This window comes from Myotis daubentonii, chromosome 9 (assembly GCF_963259705.1).
Source record: "Myotis daubentonii chromosome 9, mMyoDau2.1, whole genome shotgun sequence".
NCBI lineage: Eukaryota > Metazoa > Chordata > Mammalia > Chiroptera > Vespertilionidae > Myotis > Myotis daubentonii.
Genome location: NC_081848.1, coordinates 76,105,620 through 76,132,669, shown reverse-complemented (window position 1 = coordinate 76,132,669; position 27,050 = coordinate 76,105,620). Strand labels below are relative to the sequence as shown.

General features: G+C 47.0%; 1 protein-coding gene and 1 non-coding gene across 2 annotated transcripts in view; both read left to right on the top strand.

Annotated features, from left to right (window-relative positions):
• The window catches only part of TRIM44 (tripartite motif containing 44), an 88,709-nt gene extending 63,291 nt beyond the window's left edge, over nucleotides 1-25,418 (top strand). The window contains exon 5 of the mRNA XM_059709652.1: nucleotides 20,955-25,418. Within this exon, the coding sequence (XP_059565635.1) occupies nucleotides 20,955-20,982 (28 nt within the window). The 3' untranslated portion in view covers nucleotides 20,983-25,418. The remainder of the gene's footprint in view (nucleotides 1-20,954) is intronic.
• On the top strand, nucleotides 153-288 carry LOC132242435 (small nucleolar RNA SNORA29). The gene has a single exon (XR_009454627.1). It is a non-coding gene; the product is annotated as a small nucleolar RNA SNORA29 (small nucleolar RNA).
• Nucleotides 25,419-27,050: the final 1,632 nt, after the last annotated feature.

Below are 27,050 nucleotides of genomic sequence, written 5' to 3'. Positions count from 1 at the left end.
TCATAACAAGCTCCTGAGTAGGAAGAGCAGGTATTATTAGCTCTACTTTATAAAGAAGAAACTGAGATTTGGAGATCTCAATGATGCCTAAAATCCCAGAGCTGTACCTTTATTTAGTGATAACAAATAGGAAAACAAAAGCGAACGTTTAATTTCCGGTTTGACTACCACATTTTCTCCTAATAATAGATTTTAGTGGTTATGCTTATGGGGTAGATTAAAAGTGCCATGATCTCAGAAGGACTTATTTGTATCCCCCTCCTATATGAAATGGCTGAGTAGAAGATAAAAAATAAAATAAAATGAAGCCAGTGTTCATAGTAGGCTTATTATACATCAGACTCTGACACGCACTTTCCATATGTTCTCTCATTTCCTCCTTGCACAGTCCTGCAAGGTAGACTGCCCTGGTATTACAGATGACCAATGTGAGGTGGCAGGAGATACTGACATAAAACTTGCCCCGGATCACAAAGCTAGCACATAGCAGAGCCAGGATTCAAACCTCAGTTCTCCAGAACGCCAGCCTAATGCTCTTCTTGCCTCTTCTATCTCCAGACCATCCTAACTTTCTCTCTGTTGCTCCATCAGTGAATGTACCTTCTCACTGACATTGCCTAGAGCCCTTGAAGCTACCCGGTGTCCCTGTTACTCCTTTTAATTTATTTGACATGCTCCTGTTTCTTCATTATGGCTTTTATGGATACAGAATCCAGCAACACATTATTTCAAATGTCCTGCCATTAGAATATATTTCCTTTCATTGTAATAGCACTGACCATAATGAATACATTCTGGATCCATGCAGATGTCACTGGTATTTGCGATACTCTGTTCTAATTTATGTTGGAAAATGAATACTTAAAGTATTGCCCAGGCTCTCATTACTCCAGAGGAAATGAGGGACACCCTGTGTGTGTGCATATGTTTTTGCATTTATACAGCAAAGAGAATGCTTGGTCAGAATGAAGTTTGTGCCTGCTGAAGTGAGAGGTGGCCCTTTCCTGGAAGGGCACAGTGGAGGTAATCTGCTGTGCATAGCAGCAAACTTGTGCAAGCAGGTTTCTTTGTGAATGGGTGTGTAGGCTGAGGTAATGAGCACAGATTAAAGTCAGATTTCATTAGAGAGGGGAGAGGAAAAGCCTTGCTGACTGAGAGACTGGCTTTGGGGTACCCCAAGATGATCTTGTGTTCATGTGCACAGCCAGCAAGGCTGCTGATGTGTTTGGTGCCAGTAATCTCCCTGTCAGTCAGCCACACACTGGCGTAGCCTTTTTGGGGTCAAAGGTGAATAGTCAGACAGAGGCCCACTGGGGAGCAGAATGTGCTCAGTTTGAGATTAATGATGTGAACTGGTATTTATGGTGAGGGTCTGTCTGTGAAGTAGAGGGATGATTATCAAAGTCAGGTTGTGGGGGAATTAGATCCTTTGTACTCAGCTCTCCAAGAAACTGCCTCCCCCATGTTTGAAACAATATGTGGGCCATAATGCTCTAGACATCTAGCCTGTCTATCTATAAGGGATTCTCCAGGAGATAGCTTCTTAGGTATATCTATGCCAAACATATCCTTTTCAAGGCTTGGGATCTCAGAGGTGAAAGGGTACCTGGAAAATAACCCATAAGAACCAATATTATGATTCCTCATTCAAGGCTTCTGGAAATTAAAAAGGAAGCGATGTGGTGGTTTATAGAATACAAGAGTATCCTACTAAATTTCTATAAAAATTCTACATTTTTATGCCACACCTATTTCAGCTAAATCTTTTAAATATGTAGGAGTTGCCCCTTAATAAAAGTGGGCTACATGGATTAGGATTACTGACTCAGGAATTACAAGGCAAATCAAAGGAGGAATAGAGGCTGCAAACCGAAGTTAGAAAGGGTGTGTCTTTGTGTGAGTGTGTGTGTGAGTGTGTGTGTGTGTGTGTGTGTGTGTGTGTGTTAGTGTGCATATGTATGTGTGCATATATACATATGCCACGTGCACATATATCAGTGAGTCTGGAAATGTGTTGTTTGTTTAACAAAAAAGGAAAAGAGCCTTTCTAAAATTTGGCTTGGAAGAGAACATTTCTCTCTATAGCTCTAAGTGATCTTAAATCTCAACAGCTTTTTTACTGTTGAAAAACCTACAATGAAAAACTAGCTGAGGAATTTTAATATCCGTCCTTTTCTGCTTGGTAGAGTGCTTTCCCCTCTGGGTCTCCAGAGCCTTAACTGTTAAACAGTGCATCCCTGACTCTGCTGTCAATACCTGAACAACAGACTTGAAAGAACTAGTTTTCCAGATCTATCTAGAAATACAAGCCCCGGTAAGACCAATGCAATAACCTTAAAGAAGTTACTGTTCTTTGCTTCCTTCATGCCAAAACTCTACTAACACTTGTCCTGTACTGCAAAGTTTACTATCTTACAGGAAATTATGTCGAACCAAAAACACTGTTTGGGGGATTAGTTAAAACACAAATGAATCTAACTCCGAGTGGAATCTCTGAGCCTCCTATTCTCTTTTATTACAAATTCAAATGGCAATAATGCTTGCTGTGTTTGCTAAAAGAAAACAGCCCTCTGCATGCCTGGGCAGTCTGCCCCACTGCTCACCCCTTCCCCCAGGGCCCGTGATTGGAAGCACATTTTACTCTCTCCCTGGGGCAGGGTTAGTCTTGCTTCAGCACAAAAAGCCTTTCTGAAAAGGATGCAGAACTGAGGGTGGAGATAGACGCTGCCCCCCTGCAGCATGGGCTGTGGGTACTGTGGAAAGAGAGCAGGGGGTGCAGCTACCACAGAGCAGCTTTGAGTCAGAACCTCTAGGTCTCTGTGCCCCTGTTGGAGTCAGAATGAGTAGCCAGGACAAGGCCCCAGGATCGGCCTGATTCTCCTGTTCACTGCTATATGCTCAATTAAGCTGGTGGGCAAGCCTGGGAACCAGCCCAAACTGCCCTCCCGAGGAGCTGCCCACCGTGAGAGAGTTCCTCTAACAAACGCGCCTTCAGGGGACCATATAACAAGCAGCAAAGCCATTTGCATTAATTCCTCCTACACAGTGTCTTTGACTTTTAAAATGCTCAAGGTTCCTACCATATGTATCTGTAGTATGAGTTCCGAGTCTCTAAACAGCTGTGCTTCAGTCTAAGATGACGGAACAGCAAGAGAAGGGACCAGCTGGGAGAATGTAGCTCTCTTTCCTGCCTGTGCTTCCACTGCCCTTCTGTTGTTGTAGTCATTCTTAGCCATGAAACAAACTTCTGACTTAAACAATTATTTTCAACTCTATGTATTTTCCAACTCTATGTATTCTGTTTCTGTGAGGTAAAACAGAAATTGCAATGATAGCTATCATTTATAACATATGTGCATTGTGCCAAATACAATATTAAGGCCTTAATAAGATATCTTTTTAGTGTCACAACTACTCTGTTACATAGGTTTTATTGGACCCGTTTGACAGATGAGGTTACTAAAACTCAGAGAGGAAAGTGACTTTCCCAAGGTTACATGGTCTACTTATCTCCGTTCCCAGTACTTCCTTTTAGATGGTTATTGACGGCTAGAAGACTGAAGAAAGAGTCCATCAGCCCACTTAAGATAGACAGGTTACTCTTCCTTTAATCAGGTGGACAGGAAAGGCCACTGTGCCCTACAGACACCCCACTTGTACCTACTTAACCCAGGAATACAAGCCACCGACCCGTAGGTCAGAATGAAGCAGATGGCAAGGATTCACAGCCCACTCCACACTCTTTCTGGAGGAAGAACATTGGCTTTGCAGTTGGACATACCTGAGCCCCAAATGTGGGCAATAACTGACCTCTCTGAACCTTAGTTTCCACTTCTAAACGAGGATTCATGTCTTCTTCACAGACATGCAGTGCAAATTGGATGAGAGAGTATAAGTACCGACGGTAATACATGCTCATTGAATAAATTTTTAAAAACACAATTGCTTGGTGGGGATGCAGATTGGTGCAGCCACTGTGAAAAGCAGTATGGAGTTACCACACAAAAATTCAAAATGGTATGACACACACAGCAATTCCACCTCAAGGAATTTATCTGAAGAAACCCAAAACATAATTCAAAATAATATATGCACCCCTACCTTCATTGCAGCATTATTTAAAGTAGTCCAAGTACCCATCAGTAGATGAGTGGATAAAAAAGCTGTGGTACATTTACACAATGGAATACTCCTCAGCCATAAAAAAGAAGGAAATCTTACCTTTTGCAACAGCATGGATGGACCTGGAAAGTAATGCTAAGTGAAATAAGCCAGTCAGAGAAGGACAAGTACCATATGATTTCACTTATACGTGGAATTTAATGAACAAAATAAATGAACAAACAAAATAGCACAGATTCATAGATACAGCTATAGATACAGCTGCCAGAGGGCGGCTGGGTGAAAAGGTGAAGGGATTAAGCAAAAAAAAAAAAAAAAAAGAGGAGAAACCTCATAGACACAGACAGCTGTATGGTGATTACCAGAAGGAGGGAGCAGGGGGAGGGGGTAGAGGGGAAGTAGATGAGGGTAAAGGGGGGATAAACAGTGATGAAGGAGACGACTTGGGGTGGTGAACACACAATACAATATACAGAATTGTACACCTGACACCAATATATAATTTGATTAACCATGTCACCTCAATAAATTCAATAAAAATTAAAAAATAATAAAATGCATAATTCCTTAAAATGTTCTTTTACTCTGTTTGTGTTAGCAAGTTTTCCAGGCTCTCTGAACTGTTTGGGCCCCAAGGCAGGTCCATTCTTTAGCATCAACTTCGCTTTTTATAGCCTGTTTTCCCCTCTAAGGTAGGAGGTGGGCTGAGGCTTTCTCTTCTCCCTCCCCATCCTGTGACTCTCCCCAAAGTATTCTCTCACCTCCCTTTTGTGATTTCCTTAAGTGCTTTTAATGGCTGTTTGACACTAGAAAGATATTCCCAGCAGGCACTCCATTTGTATCGCTGCTTGTTGCTGGATGTGAACTTGTGACTGACCTCTGGGAAGGCAGGGGGCCCTGGAGGAGGAGTCAGGTCTGTGTCAGCAAAGCAAGGTGATGAGGTGATGGGTTCCTGAGCAGCTGGCAGGCAGCTGGAGGAGTAGCTCCAAACATCGCCTTCACATCCTCTGTCCTGTGTGCCTGGAAGTATGATAGGCAGGGATTATGATATCAGCAAACTCCAACATTCTTAAGCAACACCAACCCAAAGTAAAGCAAAACAAAACAAAAATAAAGGTAATGAACCGAGGACAGCTATATTCCAGCGGTGCCTCTGCTACACCCAAGAGACATGGAACCCCATGGGAGCATCCTACCTGCACTAGGGCCAACATCCATTACTCCAGGGTCTGCCACCTGGGGGCCTGAAATGCCCCCCACTCTTTTTAAACCTGTAACTGCCTTCATCAGGGGAAGGTGACAGGTGCAAGAAATGGGGGTGAGGGTGCTGATCCCTTATGCCTTTATCTCACAAATCTTAGACACATGGCTGCTAATCAGGGTTGTGAGAGGTCACAACCCATGCTCAGGAGCAGCACCTGGGTTAACAGCACCACAGGAGACACCTTGGTGGCTGGTGATCCGTGCCAGGGGAACGGATTTCACACAGTGCTTCATGCTCAACCTTGTGTGACTCTCTCGAACATGATGGGCCTTTGCCGCAAACCACACAGACAGGCCTTCCTAAGGAGGCCTCCAAAGCCCACCACTGTTCAGTCTCCAGCCCGAACTCGTTATTCCTGCTCACCTTGCACCCCACCTCCTGGCCTCCTGGACCTTCTGAAGTCCGGCCTTCTCAATGAGCTGTCCCGTTTGTGGAGACGGCTCACCGCTCAAGGCCGCCACTCTGCACCTCTCCACCAGCTCGGACTCCAGCCTCGCCTCCCTGGCAACTGTTCACACCTGTGTGTTCATTAGGCTGCTTCCAGCTCTCACCTGGTCCCCAGCCCTCAGGGCCTACATGCCCACCACTCCCACAAACAGTGGCCTCTCAGTGCCCCTCGGCCCTACCAGGAGGACCGGACTCTGACCTGACAGGTGAGAGACCAGTGGTCAGCCTGTATGGAAGTCGTAGACCTGAAGCTAGTTACGATTTGGGTCGAGAAAGAGAAAGGATATTGATACTCGAGGCTGGAGCAAGAAAGGTTCTTGTTGTGACTTGTTAGCAGCTGTTAAAACTGACAGTTGTAAAGGGGGAGTTTAGGTCTGGAGCTGCCACAGAGCTTTAAGGATTATCTGTGGATTTCAATGCCATTACTGTTCTTTACCAGAGTGGAGTTGGAATGAGGGAGAGAAGAAAGCCTCTGGTATGCAGTTATGTCAGATTCGTGGGCTCAGGCCACTCCCCCTTCCCCCCTCGCCCCTCCCTCCCCTCTAGACAGCCTTCACAGCTCTGGGCTGGGCCTAACTTGAGAGTCTGGTGTTGATCCCTTGGGAGAGTGCCCTTTACAGCCATGCCGTGACCATGCCGGCCAATCACAGCAAGTCAGAGCTGAGTGGGTGACCATCCTGCGTTGCACATGGACCAGTGTTCCTTGGTTGTGAGGCTGCACTGTGCATCGCACCCCCTTTTTAAAGCCTGGTCCTTCCGTCCTCTTCAGTGGGCAAGACGAGCATAGGGTCTGCTGTCCAGGTCCCTCCCCCACCGGGCTCAGAGCACTGCCCGAAATCAGACCTAGAGCATAACAGCCCAGTGAATATGGGAGGTGAAGATGTGACGTAAGAAACTTTGTCATGGAAGACATTTCACAATAAGTGTCTCAAATCATTGTACTGTACACCTTAAACTTACACAGTGTTATATGTCAATGACATCTCAACAAAGTCGGGCTGGGGGAGGCCTTAGAGACTGGAGAAGCAGTTTGGGAAGGAAATGAGCTTTCTCTTTCCAGCTGAACGTAAAACGAGTAGTTCCATAGGCTTTTCTTAAACTTCTATAATAGACTTATCATCTTTAGTAGGGGCTTTCTTGTCTCACAGCAAATGTATTTAAAAAAAACAAACAAACAAAAAACAACTCCCCAGCTGGCTTGGGTCAGTGGTTGAGCATTGACCTATGAACGGTTCAATTCCCAGTCAGGGTGCATGCCTGGGTTGCAGGCTCGATCCCCACCAGGGGGTGCGTAGGAGGCAGCCAATCAATGATTCTTTCTCATCATTGATATGTCTATCTTTCTCCCTCCTTTCCTCTCTCTGAAATCAATAAAAATATATTTAAAAATAAATTTAAAAGTTAAAAGAATTTTCTCATCTTTTTCCCGATAAAATATTTATTTTGTTGTCGTTCCCTCCCTCCTACCCCTCTGTGCTGAATTGAGTGAAAACTGCAGTGGGATGTTGTCAGTAGTGAGTGGGTGGGGAAAGCAAAAGGTCTGTACACTTTTTATTAATTTCTCATGCTGGTGTAGAAGAGCCATTTGATACACTTATTATCCTGTGTAAAGTTTAATTCTGATTGGGACTCAGAATGTGAGCGCCTGGGAAGTCACCTAGTCCAGGAAGGAAGCAGAGAACAATACTGCATGCATTAAGTCTGGAATAGGCAGGCTGTGTTTCACACCTTTTCGTGTGAAAACCGGTCGCTTCAGGCGCTTTTGCCATGTGCCATATACTTTTATGTTCATAAAGAACCTGGGAATCGTGGACTCTGATTTACTGAGGCCCCGTGGAGGAATGAAGGCATAAGTGAGGAAACGGAGGCCCAGTGGAGTAAGTTTTGTTCCCCCAGGTGGAACTTATTAAGTGGAAGGACTGGATTCAAACCTTGGTTTCTCTGTGTTCTTCCTGCTCCTCTCAGTCGGAAAGCTAGGGTTGAGAGTCTGACAGCAGGGAGCCTAGGAGAGTGCTGACAGCTGGACCTCAACACATAGCCCGAGAGAGTGACTGGGCCTCACTCAGTCATAAAGGAAACATCCTTGCGGTGCCCTCTGACCGTGTGGATTGCCTGCTCTGGCTGGGCCCAGCAATCGGGCCAAAGGAGAACCATCGCTTTCCAAGTGTCATACATAAACTTATGACATCTGATTTATGTTGAGACTGAGCCGTAAACAGGTTCTTCCCCAGATGGATGGAACAGGTGTGAAGTGGTAGGATTATGTCATCGGAGGGTGACCGCAGAGGCGGCTTCAGGAAAAACTAGGAGGAAGGCAGAATGTGTCTGTACTAATGTTCACTGCTCCCGTCAGCACCCTGTATTTATATCCCAGTCCTGACCCGTGAAAGATTATCATTTCTTTTTCCCCCTGGTAAAACTTAACCATCCACCTCATCCCATCAGCTTCTAAGATTACACCTGGCTTACACAAAACCCATTTCTGCTCCGGTGGTTTATGGGGATCCTATAGGCTACTTGTGTCATGTAACATCTACTGATTTTTAACCCTAGGAGCTCAGCCAGAGAAGTATAGTACCTTAGACTAAAGGAACAACTTCGATAAGGTCTTTAGGCCTAATGGCTTGTGGGAGAGCTTTTGAATATGACAAAGGCCGGGCTGCTTCTTACATGATGTCATGTTGGGTCTGTTACTTCTTCCAGTGCCTGGGCAGCCCTTTGATTCAGAGCCCTGAGCTTTGTTCGTTGAGATTGGGCAGTGACATGCCAAGGATGGAGACCTGCAGTGTTAGTTCCTCCTTTCTCTATAGGGCTCTCCTGTTAGGTGTGCTCAAGTTCCTGTGTGTTCTGGGTCCCCTTCCTCTCTCTGGCTAGACTAGTGCTTTCTCTTCCGACAGCACTGACCTGGAATCCAGGGAAAGCCTCTGGGAATGTTCTCCGTGGAAGTGGAGTTCCTGGGGTGCTGTGAGGAAAAGTTTCCCGAGGTCCCCACGAAAGGATGGGGTTTCGTGGAAAGCTTTATTGATGATGCAGAATTAAGGGGTTACCCTCCAAGGTCCCATCTCTGTCCATCTCGCCATGGAAGAAGCCCAATCTTGTCTTTAGCAGGGCCAGGATTAAGGCCACTGCCCAGAATTTCTGTTCCAGATTAAAGTCCAGTCCAGCATCTAGCTAGTTTAGCTTGTGTTCCCAGCCGCAGTCCATTACGTGCGGGGTCTGCATGGCCACGGGCCATGGGCCATGGGCCATGCAGCTGCTTAAGGCCACATGACTATGGAGAAGGAGCAGCCAAGCGCACGGGTGAGTGGGTGTCATGGAGCAAGCAGAGCAAGAGTAAGCAAATGGGAACTCTTCTTTGGGGGATTTTAACCTTCCAAGATTCTGTGCGTTTCTGATGGGGTTGACCCCTAGCCAATCCACTGTTCTCCAGGCTAGACTGACAGGCAAGCACCTTCCCTACATCACCCAGACTTCACTACACATGTACCTATTTCCCCCGTCTCCCCCCAGTAACCCAGTACCGGATGGGGAGAGAGAGGGGTGTTGATTACCTTGGAGGAACAATGCTGTGTGAAGCTGTAGCTTCCTGGTGAAGTCCCAGGTGAACATGCTTATAATGTCTGGCCTCCCCGTTGCTGTCTTCCTGTTATTAATATTAATAAACTAGCTAATTATGACAATACCAGTAGGATTGGCTGATTGTATACTGGATGTGATGTTCATCTCCTCGGCTGTCTGCATCAAGCAGCCTTCCCATAGGGGCAGAGTCCTACAGTTCGGACCTGTTGGCGGTATCATGAACTTTCAGAATTTGGAGGGGAGGGATAGCTTTCTTACCTTTTCTTTGTTCCCAGAACGTGTACTGCAAGAATGTTTACTGCAAGGGCAGAGATAGGCCAGAGTAATAAACAGGCAGGGAACCAGGCCCCAGTCCAAATGGTTCCCTTTCACAAATGTCCACTCTGGTTACACTAGTCTCAGAGAAAATGTGCTGGCAGAGATGCCTGAGGCATGAAGTAGGCACAGGAAACCGCCTTGTAGCTTTCTGTTCCCAGATCAGCCTCTCACTGTCCCTGGCCTTAGACCCTTAGACAAGCGAGTCTGGCTTGCGAGTAAGTGTCTGTCCACTCCAGACCAGTGTCACGCATTGGCACCTGCTTACTGCTCCAGGCTGAGTCCCAGACTCGTGCTGATGAAAGAATCACGTTGGAGCAGCCAAGGCCTGCCTACCCCCCACGCAGGCTTTATGTTGAGCTACCCCTGGGTGTTTGTTTTCCTTTTTCCCTGGAACATCTGTTTGTGCTGCCTTGGGGCGTGTTCTTCAGAAGCGTGTGGATATTTTAAGCACAGCCCTTGTTCCCATTGTGGAGTGCTGGCAGTTGCGGCAGACACCATATGGAGCCCGGGCGCTCTTCTCATCCCGATTCTTTCCATCCGCATCCCCATCTTCTTAGGAGACACTTCAAGCACGACTAGTGGAGATGAGCATTCGGGCCTGCTGACGAGACACAGTTCCCATCGGTGTGCCTTCGCACACCATCTCTGGCCATTCTGAGCTTTCACAGCTCCCTGGACAGCATCAAGCGTTTGTCCAAGCTGTCCCCTCCACCTGGCTCGCCCTCCTCTGGCCCTGTAGTCTTCTGGGAAAATACCAGCCCACCTGCCAACATTGAAGAGTATCTTTCCAGACTCTGCAGGTGGGATGTACCACTTCTTCCTTCTCTCACACCACAGACACGATATTGTATGCCAGACTGTAAGCCCCTTACGGGGAGGGAGCCCGTCCCACTCCCCTCCATGTTCCTGGGCCTGGCATGTGATAGGGGCTCAGCCACTGTGAGGTGAAAGAAGCCACTCACTAAGGATGAGAGTGCCATGCAATTGAAGTTGGTTGAGTGCTCATTACTTGTTAGTAAGTATGTTAGACACTTTACACTTCATTGTCTCCTTTAGTCCTCAACCCTAAGAGGTAGATCCCTTCCTGAGTTGCCTCCCAACACACAAGCGCCATCTTTCTCTTTCCCGGCACCCTGCTTTATTTTCTCCAGAGAACGTGCCACTCTCTGGAATGATTTATCTGTTTACTTGTTAGTTGCCGCCTTCACTGGCAATTAAGCCCTACAAGAACAGGAACCTTGCCAGTGTTGCTCACTGCTGCCCTGCCAGCACCTGCTGCAGTGCTGACATACTCTTGGTGCTCCGTGAACATTGTAAGATAGTCACTGAAAGTGTGAATGAACCATGACTGTGTTTCACAGATTCGGAGACTAACTACTGCTCTGAGAGATTAAAAAGTTTTGCCAAAGTCAGCCAGCTCAGAAGGGCCGGGATGGGAATCCTGGTCTGAACTCTGAAGTGGATAACCCTAACCGATCACACTGTCTTCGTCAGATGGTCTCCAAATGGAAAGCTCTCAGCACTCCTGGGAGAACAGTCTACTTTCCTAGAAGAGTCAGCTTCCCGCCCCACCTTTCACTTCACCAGCTCAGCCCCTTCCCCAGGCCCAGGCAGGCTGTGAGAGATCCTGTATGTCAGCCACCAAACACATCCTAAGTGCCAGGCAAGTTGCCGAACACTGGGGACAAAATGGTGTGTGAGACACAGATTCGGCCTCCAAAGGCTGACAGTTACAGTGCAGTCACGCTATGGCTGCTGAATCCCTGAGCCCGGGGGGCTGCGAGGGCCAGGCAGGGATCCACAGGCCACCTTCATCTCTGTTCCCTGAAGGCAGACAGAGGGCATCATCTCCACTGAATCAGATTCTCTCCTCTAGTGAGCGGAGTGGAAATCAGCTGAAGCCTTGAAAAGTATTTTCTGTGTAGCCTAATTAAAAGAGTGAGGCCTGGGCACCTCTCAGGACAGATGAGATAGACATTGAAACCTGTCTGACCCCAAGAGACCGTGTCCTAAGTCCAGGGGGAGGGTTTGGTGGCAGGCTCTTTTGTCTGACTCTTTGCAGGAACCCACAGAACACAGGTGAGAACCTGATGGAAATGATATCGTCCCACAGCCAGGTTACTACAGGAAAGTCACAGGTGTTTGGGATCCTCCATTGCAGGGAGAAAGATTTCTAGTAATCGGTGTCCAAATGGAGTTGGAGTCAGCCAAGTCTTTGGAAAAGTCCTTAGCGATCAGCAGAGGTTACCGTCTGTGCTCCTGGTAATGTGGCGTTACCAGCAAGCTCGCTGGACCAATGCGGCCAGGCTCACCTCACAAGCCTCCCATGTGCTGCCTGCACTCCTCCTGGGCCCCCTGCCCAGGGTGAAACACAAGGGCCAGCCTTGGCTGCACTTCCCGCTCTGCCTTGCTGTGGGGCTGGGGTGTCACTTCGTTTCTCTGCTCCTCATTTTCTTCATCTGTAAAATGGAGTGTTCATGCTACTACACAGGATGATGATTATGAAAACTGAATCTGAGCCTGGCTGGTGTAGCTCAGTGGTTGAGCATAGACCTATGAATCAGGAGGTCACGGTTCGATTCCCGGTCAGAGCACATGCCCAGTTGTGGGGCTCAATCCCCAGTGTGGGGTGTGCAGGAGGCAGCCGATCAATGATTCTCTCTCATCATTGATGTTTCTATCTCACTCTTCCTCTCCTTCCCTCTCTGAAATCAATAAAAATATTTTAAAAGAAAATGGAATGTGAAAACATTGGTGATGTGACTAGCTCAGTGCCCACCAGATAATAACAGCGTGCATTTAATGAGCACTTCAATGTGCCATTATCCTCATCTTACAGACATGGAAACCGTAGAGAGCCATCTCACCCAGGTCTGACTGCTAATGTGTGCTGCAATGGAGTCATGAAGCCATGTCTGATTCTCAGTCGTGCACTTTTCCCTCTGTCCCTCTGTCATTGCCACCACAGTAACTAACACAGCTCTCCCACCTCTGCCTCCAAGCTGCAGCTGGCATTTCGTCTGAGTGGAGGGGAGCAAGGAATAGGCACCCCTTTACCTCTGTCTTGGTCTGGATGAGTTGATACTATCTTCACCTCTCTCTCCCCGTCCGGGTGAGGGGTGGATGGTTAAAGTGTTGGAATCCAGGCCTTGAGCACAGTTCACAGCTGGACTGAGCGGGGCTGGAAGCTGCCAAAAGTGCAGCTGTTGTATAAGGAAGCCAGATGAGAACATTGCTCATGGAGGTGAATTGGTTCTTCAGGTTTCCTTGCTTGGGGAGGGCTGGACATGAACTTGCTTCTGCTTTGCCCTCCATGACACAGAACTCCTTGTTCATCAGACACGCCCATCCTTTACCAGTGAGGCTTAGTCACTTGTAAGAGCCATCGCTGTTCATGATACAGCAACTTAATCCACACCTGGTGCCCCCAGTGGTTCTACGTGCCTGGTTATTGCAGTGACTGTTAGAAACTAAACGGAGCCTGGGCTCACCCCTGGAAGTAAGCTGTCCATGAGGTTACTCAGCAGTATGTCTAAGACCAGCAAACTGCCCACTGTTTGCCTGGGACGCCTTGCAAGGTTTCTAGAACAATAAAATATTGTGCAGGTTGTTTTGATCATTCACTTGTTCATTCAAAAAATATTTGTTGAGGTTTCACTGGTGCCAGGCACATTATCAGGTACTGCTGGCATAGCGGGAACAAAATCGTTGAGGACCCTAACCATCTCAAAGTAATTGTAGAGAGTGGTCAGAGCTGTGAAGATGATACAACAGTCTAATGTAGTGCAGGGGTGGGTGAGGGAAAGCCAGCCTCTGAGAAGGTGACATTGGAGCTGAGACCTGAATGTTAAGGCACCCGTCATTCTAAACTGTGAGAAGAGCTTTTGAGACAGAACAGAAAATGCAAACGCCTTGATGCAAGAACAAGCAAGCTCTGCGTATCTGAGGGGCAGAAATAAAACCAGTGTGGCTGGCAGGTGGCACGAAACTGGATAGAAAGGTAGGCAGGGGACAAGTCAGGTGGAGATTTGTGGGCCCTGGGCTTTATTCTAAAGTTCTTGGAAGCCACTGCAGGATGTTTAAGTGGGGCAGTAACATAATCCGTTGTCCATTTGAAAAATCTTACTCTGAGTGCAGTTTGAAAACTAGACAGTAGTGAAGTGAAGAGTAGGAGGAGGAAGTCACCAGTCAAAAGGCAATTGCCGTAGCTCAAGCAGGAGGTGGTGGTGGCGGCAGTGGGGGAGAGGGACGGATGGATGGGATGGCTGTGCAGCGAGTCAGCGGAACCTGCCAGCGGACACAATGGGAGAGGGAGATGTGTTCTCCAGGAGTTGAGCACAATGGTTGGCACATATAAACCACTTAATAATTTACTGTCGTTATTAACAAATAGCCTATTATCAAATACCAATGGACTGGGCTTGACAAGGAATGAACCCATTCAAATGACAGCATGCCTACTGTGCCTGTGTAACAGCAGGGTTAGCCCTTCTCTCTTGTGAATGAGTGGCGTTCTTAGAGAAATGGGGCTTGCAGGTATGATGGTGGGTTCAGAAGCCAGAAATCTCACTGTGCCACCCACTCACTGTATGACTTTCAGCCTCTTAGCTTTGATTTCTTCATGCGATGTTACTAAATAACTATAAAATGTACTGAGCTTTTTCTATGTGCCAGGTACCTAGCCAAGCGCTCTGTTTACATGAATCCTCGTTTAATCCTCCCGGCAACTCTTCCAGGGAGGTCCTAAATTGTCCTCCATTTCCAGGCAGAAACACCGAACTCAAAATCCCACCGCTAGTAAATGGCAAAGCTGTGACATAAACCTAGGTGTTTCTAGCTCTTAAATCCACATTCAGAACCCTGTGCGATATGAGAAGTAGCACTAGGTCTTGAGAGTTGGTATGCTTCCAATTTCCAGCTTTCTACAACGTCTGGACCTCAATTCAGGGTCATCATGGGACTCAGCGCTACTGAGAACTAATCTGGGACATGGTAAAAAAAGATAAAGAAATAAAAGCTTGCCATTCATAAAGAGATTAGAGATGAGTGAAGAGAGTGTGTCTATTGATCCTTTCCCCCTCTTCCTGTGGTATCGGGTAAGATACAGTAGCTGAGGCAACAGGCTTATGTTTAAGATTTCTGTGGGAGAGAACTGCTTGAGAAAGATTTGGTTTCTATTATCCACTTGCCAAGAAAAGATGAGGAAACTGGGTCGGGTGGATTTCTTGAAGGTACAGAAAGTAAGCAGGGAAGCTATTTTCTGCTTCCCAAGCCCCAGCCCCTGGAGTGACCTGGGCCCAGGGGGTGAGGGTTTGGGAAGGTTCTTCTCAGCCCCCACCACAGGAGGTCCTTGGTTGTGAGAAATCCGTCAGTGCTGGGGAGGAAGGGAAGATGGGGAAACCAACAAAAAGGCCGAGGAGCTGGGAAGCTTAGCCACCTCTTGAAATTCAACAGGAAACTGAAAATAACATGGAAATTATTTCAGAAAAGAGAGAGACACATATAAACCACAGTATCATCCCCATGCTCATACTTACTTGAGTAATGATTATAAATGAGGATAAGATGATTTCTGGGGGCAGCTGAACAGTACTATATGAGACACCTTTAAAAATATATGTCCTTGGATGGTTGGTGAACCAACCATCTGATTCTAGGACTGGGGTAGGGAATATACAGGATGAGCCTGGAACATTTTGTAGTGCCAGAAAGTAAGAAAGTGCTCAAGAAATTAAACCCTTAAAATAAAACCAACTACACATTGATGGAGGAACAGCCAGGGGCCTCCAGAGCTGATGAAAGAGCTCCCAAAGGCCCAGCTAAATAGTTTCAGAAACAAAATAAATAAAGAAGTACTGGATTATAACCCAAAGTATAAAATAAATGTCCACGAGTCCATCCCAATATAAATAACTGATTGACTCTATATAAAAGCCTAAGCGACCATTACGACCAGTCAACCAAATGACCGGTCGACCAATCACTATGACACACACTGACCACCAGGGAGCAGACGCTCAATGCAGAAGCTGCCCCCTGGTGGTCAGTGCGGTCCCTCCCCCCCAGCCAGCCGGCGCCAATGGGCCACGATTGGGACTGGGCTAGATGGCCCCAATCAGGCCCGATCGCCTGCCAGGCCAAGGGACCCCACCTGTACACAAATTGGTGCACCGGGCCTCTAGTAAGTAAATAAATGAAGAGACAAATCTCATGTTCAGAAGAATTTCAAATAATTAGGTAGATAGCCTACCTTCAAACACGAGGGGGAATGTAACTCCTTACTCCTTACTCCTTGGATGCAGGTAGCTCCTGGTAACTCCCGACAATATGGGAAAGGGAAATAAAGTAACTTTACACGGGAAAAACCTTAACAAACACTGCCTCAGCCCGTGTTCAAGGTCAACATCAACAACCCTAAGTCACATTGATAATATGTACCCTCCATATGACATGAGGAGAATGACACTTTACCTCTGCAGTTTTCTAAAGGCCCAAAGCTATGGCTTAATCATGGGAAAAACATCAGACAAATCCCAATTGAGTGACATTCTACAAAATACCTGACTGGTACTCCTCAAGACTGTCACCGTAATCAAAACCAAGAAAGTCTGGAAATTCATCACAGCCAAGAGGAACCTTAGGACCCCTGATGACTATAAGTAGTGTGGTATCTGGGTGACAGCTGGAACAGAAAAAGGACACTAGAGAAAAACTAAGGAAATCTGAATAAAACATAAAATTCAGTCAATACTAATATACCACAAATGTTCTGTATTAACAGAGGAACGTGGATATTAGAACCTTCTGTATTATCTTTGTAATTTTTCTGTAAACTTTAACCTACCCTATAGAATATAATTTATTAAAACAAAAAACGACCATGCCCTTGACCCAGAAATTTCCCTTCTGGGAATTTTTTTGGGAGAAATAATTAAGGGTAAACCTAAAAAATCATCCACATGGATGTGTGTCACAGAGGTGTGGTTAAGAATGAAAAGGTGGAAATAATTTGTGTCTAGTACAGGTAAAGTAAATCCAGACAATTCAATCATGAATCATAATCTTAGAGAGGTATTGTTCTTGATAAGGAAGGTATTCATCATTGATAACTGAGTGGAAAAGCAGATTGTGAAATATCTATTTTTATATATGCATGGGGGTATAGATAAATCTATTGCAGTGTGTTAATGTTGATTATCACTGGTGGATTACACCAGAAGGTGTTTTTTTTTTTCTTTTTATAGAAGCAATACTTGTTTGTTATAGAAAGTACAGCTCAGCAAAATGGAAAAACTTACTTTTTTCATTAAAAAAAAGGCTGGAAATGATTCCATATAAATCCAACAACAGTAGCAACAGAAGACTCTGTCCTAAAGAAAGGCATTCTAAGAGCAGATGGGACATAGGCAGGCAGACAAGCCGCTGCCTGCTACTTCTGTGCAAGGATCTCCCTGTGCAATAGTGCTGCCTGAACAGGCCTGCTGGTGCCTCTCCATCTTCCACAGAAACAGACCGCCACACAGTCCCTGTGGTGTGCAAGACGGGGAGCCGCCTTTAAACATGGCAGATAAGTTGCAAGATGCATGGAGATCAGAGCACGGACCTGAGGCAGCGCTAGAGACCCGAGCTTCTCTTAGAGCAGTGATGGCGAACCTATGACATGCGTGTCAGAGGTGACACGCGAACTCATTTTTTTGGTTGATTTTTCTTTGTTAAATGGCATTTACATATATAAAATAAATATCAAAAATACAAATCTTTGTTTTACTATGGTTGCAAATATCAAAAAATTTCTATATGTGACACGGCACCAGAGTTAAGTTAGGGTTTTTCAAAATGCTGACACACCGAGCTCAAAAGGTTCGCCATCACTGTCTTAGAGGCATCTTCGCAGGCCTGCAGAGGTACAGGCACTGTGAGGTCTGAGAGACAAGCCCAGTGTATTTCCTTCTCTTTCTATAGCAGTCCTGACTAGTTGAGAGGAAAAGCAGATTATAAAAGGACCTGTGAAATATATATTTCACCTGGCATTTCTCATCCTAAAAAAGTACCTTCCATCTCATTACAACAACCCTTAGAGCAGCGGCTCTCAACCTGTAGGTCGCGACCCCTTTGGGGGTTGAACGACCCTTTCACAGGGGTCGCCTAAATACATCCTGCATATCAGATATTTACATGACGATTCATAACAGTAACAAAATTACAGTTATGAAGTAGCAACAAAAATAATTTTATGGTTGGGGGTCACCACATGAGGAACTGTATTAAAGAGTCGCGGCATTAGGAAGGTTGAGAACCACTGCCTTAGAGGGCGTGTTACTCAGAGAGGTTGAGTCACTCACCCACAGTCCCACAGCTCAGCAGTTCAGCTCAGTTTTAAACCCAGCTCAGCCTGATGACTTCAAAGCAACTAGATAATGCTGCCTCCCTTGGTGGTCAATGCCAACTATAGAATGAGCTGTCTGTCTAACACCCTTAGTTCATTTCAAACAACAACAAAACAGACATTAAAATAACCTCTGAGTACCACTCCCATTACAAATCGAAGTGTGATTGGTAAAAGTTTCAGAGGAGGACGGTGAATGGCTGAGGTGGAAGTCTGGCCACTTACCTTGGAGAAAGCAGACTTTTGTAGACTATTTTAAGATAAAATCTTATGAGCACAGACCAGCTTCTATATAAAGTGAAGGAGCACTAGGAGATGATTATATTGTTAACCCTCCAGGAAAGACCACACGCAAAGGAAGACAGGTGATTAATTAAATTGTGAAAACAAATATGCTCTGTTTGAAGATGCTATTCTGGAAAATATATTTTATCTCTGTCTCTGCCCATCTCTGTCTCTCTTCCTCACTTATCAGGCTATAAAGTCAAGTCCAGGAGGGCAATTGCTGTGTCTCTCTTACTTATTGGTGTGCCTGGCATCATGCCTACACACAGTGGACTGTCAATAAATATTTAGCAAGTAAAAGAATCAATCAGCGATATGCCAGGATCTCAAGGTCTCATGCTTTTAAACTATGAGATGAACTATATCCTTCAGACCCAAGAACAGATCTCTTTTAGGATAATGAAAAAAGATTTCATCAGTCGTGGCTTCTGACCTTTACCCCAAGCCAGTGCTAGGAGCCATAGAGTAAAGAACCTGGCAACACAAAAAGCACTCACTTATAATTTCATTATACTCATTTGGGGTCGGGACGGGGGGTTGGAGGAGGAGGTTGTTGGCCTCTTTGTGAATATGATGAAAATTGTGACCTCTCTCAGACAAAGGAACACATAGGCAAATGTTGTATACCATTTCAGTGGGTTCATGAACCCTTTGTGCATTTCGAGTGAAGAATGCTGACCGCGAACTACAGCTTAAGGGCACAGTCACCATGCTAGGCTCTTATAGTTGAAGGGCATTGACAAGAGAACAATAAGAGCTTGCTTTCGATATAATACCAAGGGGGGGAGGGTGGATTATGACGCCAGTTCCAACTGTGCCTTGATTCTGGTGAGAAGCTTGCATAAAAGACCTTTTGTTCCCCTTGGGACAAATGTCACCAAACACGTGGCTCCTTAGCACTGGTTCACGGTCCCGCCCTTCCCAGCATGCTCCCTCCATCCTGTGATTGGACAACAGTCAGGAAAAAGGAGCGGAAACGGGAGGGATTTGGATAGTAAAGGCTGCCCAGTTGGTTCTCTGGGCTCCCAGAGTACTCTTCGCTTATTGTCAGGCTACGTCTTGAAATATTTTCGCCCTGAGCCAAAGTACTCCAAGTTAGTTGCCTAGGATATTTTCCCTTAAAGTCTTTCCCAGATGGATGTAAAAGAGCACAGATTTGATACAGATATAGACAGTCCCTTGTGAGGTAACGTTCTCTAGGTTATGGCTGGGAGCTGGTGCACCCCAAGCCTGTCCTCTTCCTTACGTAGCCCCTGTCTCTACCAGAGGAAGATTTTACCTCCCTTCCAACCTCCCTGACTTGATTACTTCAGATTTTATCCAGGGGACACAGACCTTGCTCTGTGATCGAGGATTTTACATCTCTCAGAGCTCCACTGTGTCCAGATGGGGAAAGGGCTAATAAAAAGAACAGCCCCCTCCATCCTAGGACCATGAGGGGCATGGCAGAGGGTGCCATGGCTCAGTGCCCCCGCCACTCAGGCACCCGCGCCAATTGGCTCTTTTGACAGTTTTGGCTGTGGCCTCGAAGTGCAGGAGGGGGAACTGGGTGAGTTTGCTGCTTTTGCCCTTTTCAGAGTGCTTGCTCCTGTCCCCCTTCTTTTTCTGGCCCTGCCCTCCTGCCCCAGCCCCTGTCTCAGCCATGTTCTCACCCAGCACCAAGCCAGGGAGGTCCACCCCTGAGCAGCTGAGCCCCCCGCCATCCTCTGGGACACAGCTCATGGTTTGGCCATTGAAGTATCAGTGCCATCTTGGATGACTGACTATTCCCTTCAACTCCCTCTCCCTCCTCCCTTTCTTCCTGTTGTGTTCACTTCTCACTCACTTTTTAAAAACAACTGTTAATTGAATGCTTCTACGTGCCCAGTGCATTATTAGTGTTAGAGAAACAGTAGTTAATAGAATAGATTGTATTTCTACTCTTTCATGCTCCAGTGGGTGGTAGACGGGAGAGTAAATAGCAAATACTTTACAGGATGTGATAAGGGCTACGAAAGAAATAAGGTGGCAATGAAGAATCATCAGGGGTCCTACTTAGGTGCAGTACCCCCTCTGAAGCGGTGACGTCTGAGTCGGGGGACTGTCCATGGCATGAACTGAAACCTTGGCGGGATTCCGTGAGAAGAGAGCAGAATGAGTTTACTGTTGTCTTTCTTTCCTAACAGTAGATGGCTTAAGGCTTAGGGGAAGCCAGACTCCTGATTTTTACTAGCAATTCACTTTGCCAAGTAAGTTTAAAGAACGATTCTGAGCCACCCCTGCTCATTTAAATAGCTGTTTGCTTGCTGTGGCCCTGTGTATGTTATGTGTATTATTGTACTTAATCCTCCAAGAACCCAGAAAGTAGGTTTTATCATCACCATTATCCCTGTAGTCAGATAAATCAGAACTTAGAGAGGTAAGTAGCTTGCCCATGGCCACGTGCAGCGCCCAGCAGTGGCAGGGTGAGGGCTGGAACCCGAGGTCTGACCACAGAGCCTGTGCCTTCAGCCGCAGCCTCGGTCGCCTCCCCCCTGTGATGTCTTGCCTCACCTGATCTCCTTTCCTTTGCAGTGGGGCCAGTGACGAAGAGGACACATGAAGGCTCGCCATCCCCAGCGGAGAACCATTCCTTCCCCCCCGTGTGTGTGTGACAGCGTGTATGTAACGGCTTCTGACTCTGTGAAAGCTGTCCGGCAACCAATGTCCTTCCGCCCATACGTCCCCAGGCCTCAGCAGGCACATGGCTCTCCGGGGATGCCCGTTTCATGCTTGCTGACGGTGTGCTTCTCATTCCTGTGTCGTGGTGGGTTAAGGAAGAGTCCCCCTCTGATCAATCAGGAGCAGTTGGGAAGGGTCCTTCAGGTAGCCCCTCCATGGCTGCTTTGAACTGACTAAGAAAGCCAGCCCCTGGAATATTAGGGACCCAGACATACCTCCTCACTAGGAAGACTCTGGAGTAACCTTGAAGGGCAGTCAGAATATTTTCCCTACCTGCCACCTTATTCCTATTGGAGCATGAAATAAATGAGGCAGAGTAGGGCTGGAACCACATAAATCGTCTCTAAAAGTCCAGTGCATTTGTGAAAAGGTGGTTTCTTGAAATAAGATGGATGGTTTAAAGACAGGGTTGGAGAAAGAGTTAAAATTCAGACATATATAGAGATATTTTTAGTACATGAGGTTATCCAGGACTTCAGATTCATAATCCAGTGCTGTGGAAATGAAAAAAAAAAATGATTGAAGACTTAGAAAGGAAATAACATTTAAAAAAAAAGAGGACCAAAGAGATCTGATTAAACGTTGAAATCAGTTTTCTGAACCCAAATTGTCTGATTTTCTAAAACAGTCACTGAAGGATCTGATGGACCTGAATGATTGGGTGAGTTCTGAGATTTGATGCATTTTGTCACATGAAAGGCTGGGATGTATATTACCAAGTGGGGATTTTCAATGTAGGTTTTTGCCCTATGTGCGCGTGCGCACACACACACACATACACACACACACACAGCCTAATTTGGCTTAAATGCAGTGTGGGGAGAGTTCTTGTCACTCACGATGTACTGAATGGAACACTGAGCTTCGTCTCTCAGTAGATACCCTCCCTGCATGGCAGCCGGAGCCCCTCTGCCTGTGCACTCCCAGCCAGCTCTCCCTGGAGCATCTCCCCGCCGAAACCTCCTCTCTAGTCACGTGAGCAGACACATCATGCTCCCAGATCCCAGCTCCTCACAGCCAGGTTTTCATGCTCAAATGAGCAGTGATGTCCTAGGGAATGCCACGCTGCTAAAACACCTGCATCTTCTGCAGCATCCATCTTACTTAGATAGTTTGGAATCAGGGGGTGACCTTATTTTTAGGTAAAACAAACAGTTATAGCATGAAGTAGAGTTCTGTACATATCAGCGTGGTTAAGGTAAAAGGGGAGCCTCCACAGGAAATTCTCATTTGCAGGTGGGGTGGGTGCTCCCTCTCCTCAGCCTTTAGTGGCACTTTGGTCTTCATTTCTGAGAAGGACCATTGGACCTGTATCCTGGTGTCGCTGGGGCTCCTGCTGACTGGGGCGTACACTTCTGATGCCTCTGAGGCACCCAAGGAGCCTACCCTGGGGAAGCCCCTCTTCCTGCCTGCTGCCTGCCTGCCCGATCCCTGGGCCCATTACATAGCTTTGGGGCCTGCTGACTTTTGTGTGCACAGTATGGTTTTGAGGCAGAAACAATACTTATGTGCTGTAGGAATCCTATGTATATCATTGTTCAGTTCTGTGCATGCTACTCAATGACCATTCCTTTGGTGCCAGGAGCTACCAGGCATGTGTACTTCTGGGTTAGGGTTATCCTAGCTCACTAACTATGTCAGGGCTTATTTATAAATTTGAGAGGAGTTTGGACTGTTAAGGGGGCGGGAAAGGGTATTTTTTTCTCAAACTAGTAGCCAACAAATGGCCAAGACAATGGCGCTGTACCTGTCTGCCTGCAAAGGCCAGAGAATCCCACATAACACTGATTACAGCTCCAACCCACCCGACGAAACGCCCCTTAAAGAAGAACCAATGGCCTCTCTTAAAATAAGAGTTTAAAAACCAGACAATTAAGATGTGGGAACTCGTGTTATCTTCTCTGAGTAATTCTTTTTCAATCTTTACATAGTAGCCTTGTCTCAGCAATGGACAGATCTCTGGCCTCTTCATACCTGATCCCATGTTACTTTAAATCGGTATTTGGGAAACCCAAGCATTTATGCAGAGGATATGAACGGAAATGTGAAAATGCATGCCAGCCTGTCTCCATGAGTGATCGTATCCCTGTAGTCCTCAAGGAAAGCACTTCTGCTTTTACTTAGAGAGGATTTCAGACTCACTCTGTGGGTTCCTGCTGTCCTCAGCACCTGATAAAACTTTAAGCAGGGAAGCATGAAACAGTGCAGCGGCGTCTGCCAGGCTCCCGAGTTCCTGCCGCCAGCGTTGCCAACATCGCAATGAGGATGCTTCCTGCAGCGGCACCGGCTTCCCAGAGCTGCAGCTGCAGGCACCGTGAGCCCCAGCGTGGGGAGGCCTCCCTCCCGCAGGTCCTACACACTGTGCTCCAAGTCCTGTCCTGACTGCCGCAGGCTCTGCAGAAATCCCAGGAGAGTCATGCTGCCAGGCAGCTAATGAGCACCTTCAGCATGAACTGGGTCCTAACACCAATGCCTGGCTGCCTTCCGAATACCCGGTGTCTGGAGGCTGACGGGGGGCGGGGAGGGTGTGTTTGTTTTTATTTGATGTCATTAAATTCAGTGCCATTCCAAGAAATGCTTGGAGTCTCAGCTCTGGCAACCAGGAAGGGAAATAACCTATACTGGGGACCAGCTATGGACCAGGCCCTGTACTAGGCCCCCGTTCCCAGATGATGAAGCCGATTGGGAGTGGAAGACTCACTTGCCTTGACCTACTAGGAAATATTGGAGCCGGGTTTTGAGCCCAGCTCTCCCTAACTCTGTGGCCCGTGGTCCATCTCAGTACAGAGGGCGAAAGGCGGCAGCGCCCCGCCCCGCCCCCCCCCCCCCCCCACACACACACCTGCAGTGCGACCACCCACTTTATGACGTCTTTTTCAGAATTACATTGTATGGCTGTGGTTTGGGCTCAGAAAAGGCATCAAAGTTGCCTATTCTTCCTCTTCAGTGGGTGCATTAAGTACAAGTTGCTAATTTAAGCCCGTCCCCAGGAGCGTCTCCCTTAAGAATTTCCCGGCCTTCAAGAGTATACAGCTTCTCAGCAGCAGTAAAGGGGGAGGGGTCTGCTGTTAGGAAAGGAAGCCATCATGTTTCAGTCCCCTCGGCCAGGTCTGTGCCTGGGCGGGGGCGGCCATTCATAGTCCACTGAGCCTTCTGACACCTGGTATGCGTGTGGACATAAAGGTAAGTGTATGTGTATGTACATACACGCACACACGTGCACACACACATAATTTAAGAACAAAGGGAATTCAAAGCAGCCCCTCATTCCGCAGGCCCCCACAAAGGTGTCCGCCAGCCCTGATTACACATGTCACCAGGCAGTCGGAGCTGAGGGGCTGACAGGATGCCAACAGGAGAAGCAGCTCCTTGGCAGAGGTTGCCAGGTCCTAAAGCACTGAGCCCGGGTGGCAGCCCTGCTCCGGGTGGCCTAGTGAAAAGGGAAGTCTGCCAACCCATTCTGGGGCTCCGAGAGTCTGACCTCTCCGGTCAGCCTGTGGGCACAGCTGCCAAATTCACAACCGGTAGGAAAGGCAAGGCCCTGAGGCCTCTTCTCACCAGAAAACGTTCCCCTGCCAGTGCCTGGAACCCCACACTCCTGTGATGGCTGCTCAGTGCTTTTTGGTAAGAAAATCCGTTGCAATGTTTCCCATGTGCCTAGCACGCCTGGGATTTTGTGTTTAAAGAACAAATCTCATTGTGGATGGACTCGGCCCAGCCCTGAGAGCAAAAGATGGCCCATTGGGGAGACTTCTCATCGCATTGTCTGTGCCTAGCTCACCCCAGCCGATTCCAAACGCCATAAGGCCAGGCAGTTCTGCCCTCCGGGGCCTGCCAGGTAAAACAGTGCCATTCGGAACTGAGAACACACCAGAAATCGCAGAACATGCATCAGAGCAAGAAAATGGAAATAAATTCCGACAGTCGTACACCTACTGGTGTAAAAAAGTGCCACAGAGCCCGGGCTGGGTGTGATGTGACCTTGAGGGGACAATAGATTCATACTTAAAGGGAGCTAAGCCTGACGGGTCTCTCTACTGTGACAGGCACTACTGCCTGGGGGGAGAACACGACCTGCCGTCCTCTGCCTGTTGTCCTGTGCAGTCCCATCCCTCCTTACGCATCGTCCCCCTCCCCCCTTTACGTTAAACAAGGGAGCACTCAATCTTTCAAGGGAACCACTCATTTGAGTTAATGTTTCAGTACATCATCTTCATACTGTAAATTATTTTGTAAGAGCGATTTACCGCCATCCCAGGATGTTTGGACTCAGCGCCCCTGTGCATTTGGAAATCAATAAACTATTACTGGAAATACCATCTGTCTCTCAGAGTTGGGCACAGAGGACCCGCTGGGGGTGATATTCATGATAGTCCACGTTTTTAACTGTGGGCCTGCCGGCGCTGTGGCGCTCTGGTCCCCAGGTGTGGGAGTCCCATTTACTCCTGATTTCTCTAGAGTGGCTTAGGAGAGCTCCGGCAAGTGGCAAAGGGCAGACTGAAAGTCATTATACTTAGCAAGATGTTGATGTGGCTTCTTCTCAAAGTAAAATGATCCCTGCCCCGGTTACATTTTCTGAGCAGAGGCGATTATAGCCTAAAGAATACATGGTCCTGAGTGGGGTTTTCGAATAATAAAGCTTTACAATTTGGATTAACCAGGGGGCAGGTCAAACTTGAATTTTTTATATTTTCGGGGGGGGGGGGAATTCACACAGGAAATCACAGTGAGGCCAGCAACATCGTTTGTGTGGAATACACATTTGATAAAATTGCTGAAGAGACAGGACTAAGTTGTAAATGAAGCAATTCTAGTCCAATCTGTAAAATCAGGACCAGAGGTGTCACTGAAACCAAGTCAGGTTCTCAGAGGCAAACTGTGAAACCCAAGACGGTCGATACTGTGAGAATTAGAAATTTCAAATCCTGCCTAAAGGCATTAAAGTTCAATTTTTAAAAATTCAACCTAAAACCCATCAGCAGGTGTGTGTGGAGGAGCTGCAGCTTTTGAACCCTGCTTTAAATTTCCTTCTAACGAACCTGTGTCTGTCAGACCTCTGTAGTCGGCTGGGGACCGCATGGACTTCGGAGGAATTGTGCAAGATAGGAAGGGTCAGTCACCCAAGGTCCCCCAGGAGCCACGCTCATAAAACCAGGACAGCAGCCTCTCTGTCTCCTACAGCCACCACGAGGCCCTGCTTCCCCTGTCCCAGCCGCTGAGGACGCTTCCGCCTGGCGGGGTGGCATTGCCAAGCACCAGGGCTCTTGGGAGTCTCAGGGTTTTCATCAACCACGAAGTGTTGGGAGGTTTTCTTCCCCACTTCCTGGTGCCAGGATCTCACCACCACATCCCCGCGCCCCAGCCCTTCCTCTCATTTTGTTGTCTTTCCCTCTGAAAGCTACAATTCTTTGTTTTATTGATCTTTGCTTGGTCCAGCGTAGGGGTGGGCCCATTTCCGTTACGCTTTTAAAAGGGTGAGATAACAGCTTGTCTGGAATATCTCCTGGCCTTAACCAGGCACCAGAAATACCCAGCCGAAAGTCTGCCTGCCAGTCTTAATAAGAGAAGAAGATGTCATGGAAAAAAAAAAAAAGGCTGCCTCAAGTTAATAACTGGCTTGCTGCGTAGCTGTACTTGTTAAATATTAAAGTCTCCAGGTTAAAATCATTTATTTTTGTTAATAATAGCTACCATTTAGTGAGCTCTTTCTCTGGGCCAGACACTATTCTAGGTGCTTTTCACACTATCTTATTTCAATTCGCACAGCACTAATATTAGCATCCCTGACTTTATTGCTCAGCAATCAGATTTAGAGAATTAAATACTGTGCCCAAGGTCACACCCTACTAAATGGAAGCCAGGATTTGAACCCAGGTCCAGCAGACTTCCCAACCGCTGCTGTTAATCGCTCCTAGCTGCGGCTTGTACTGGTGAATAACATCTCTACCC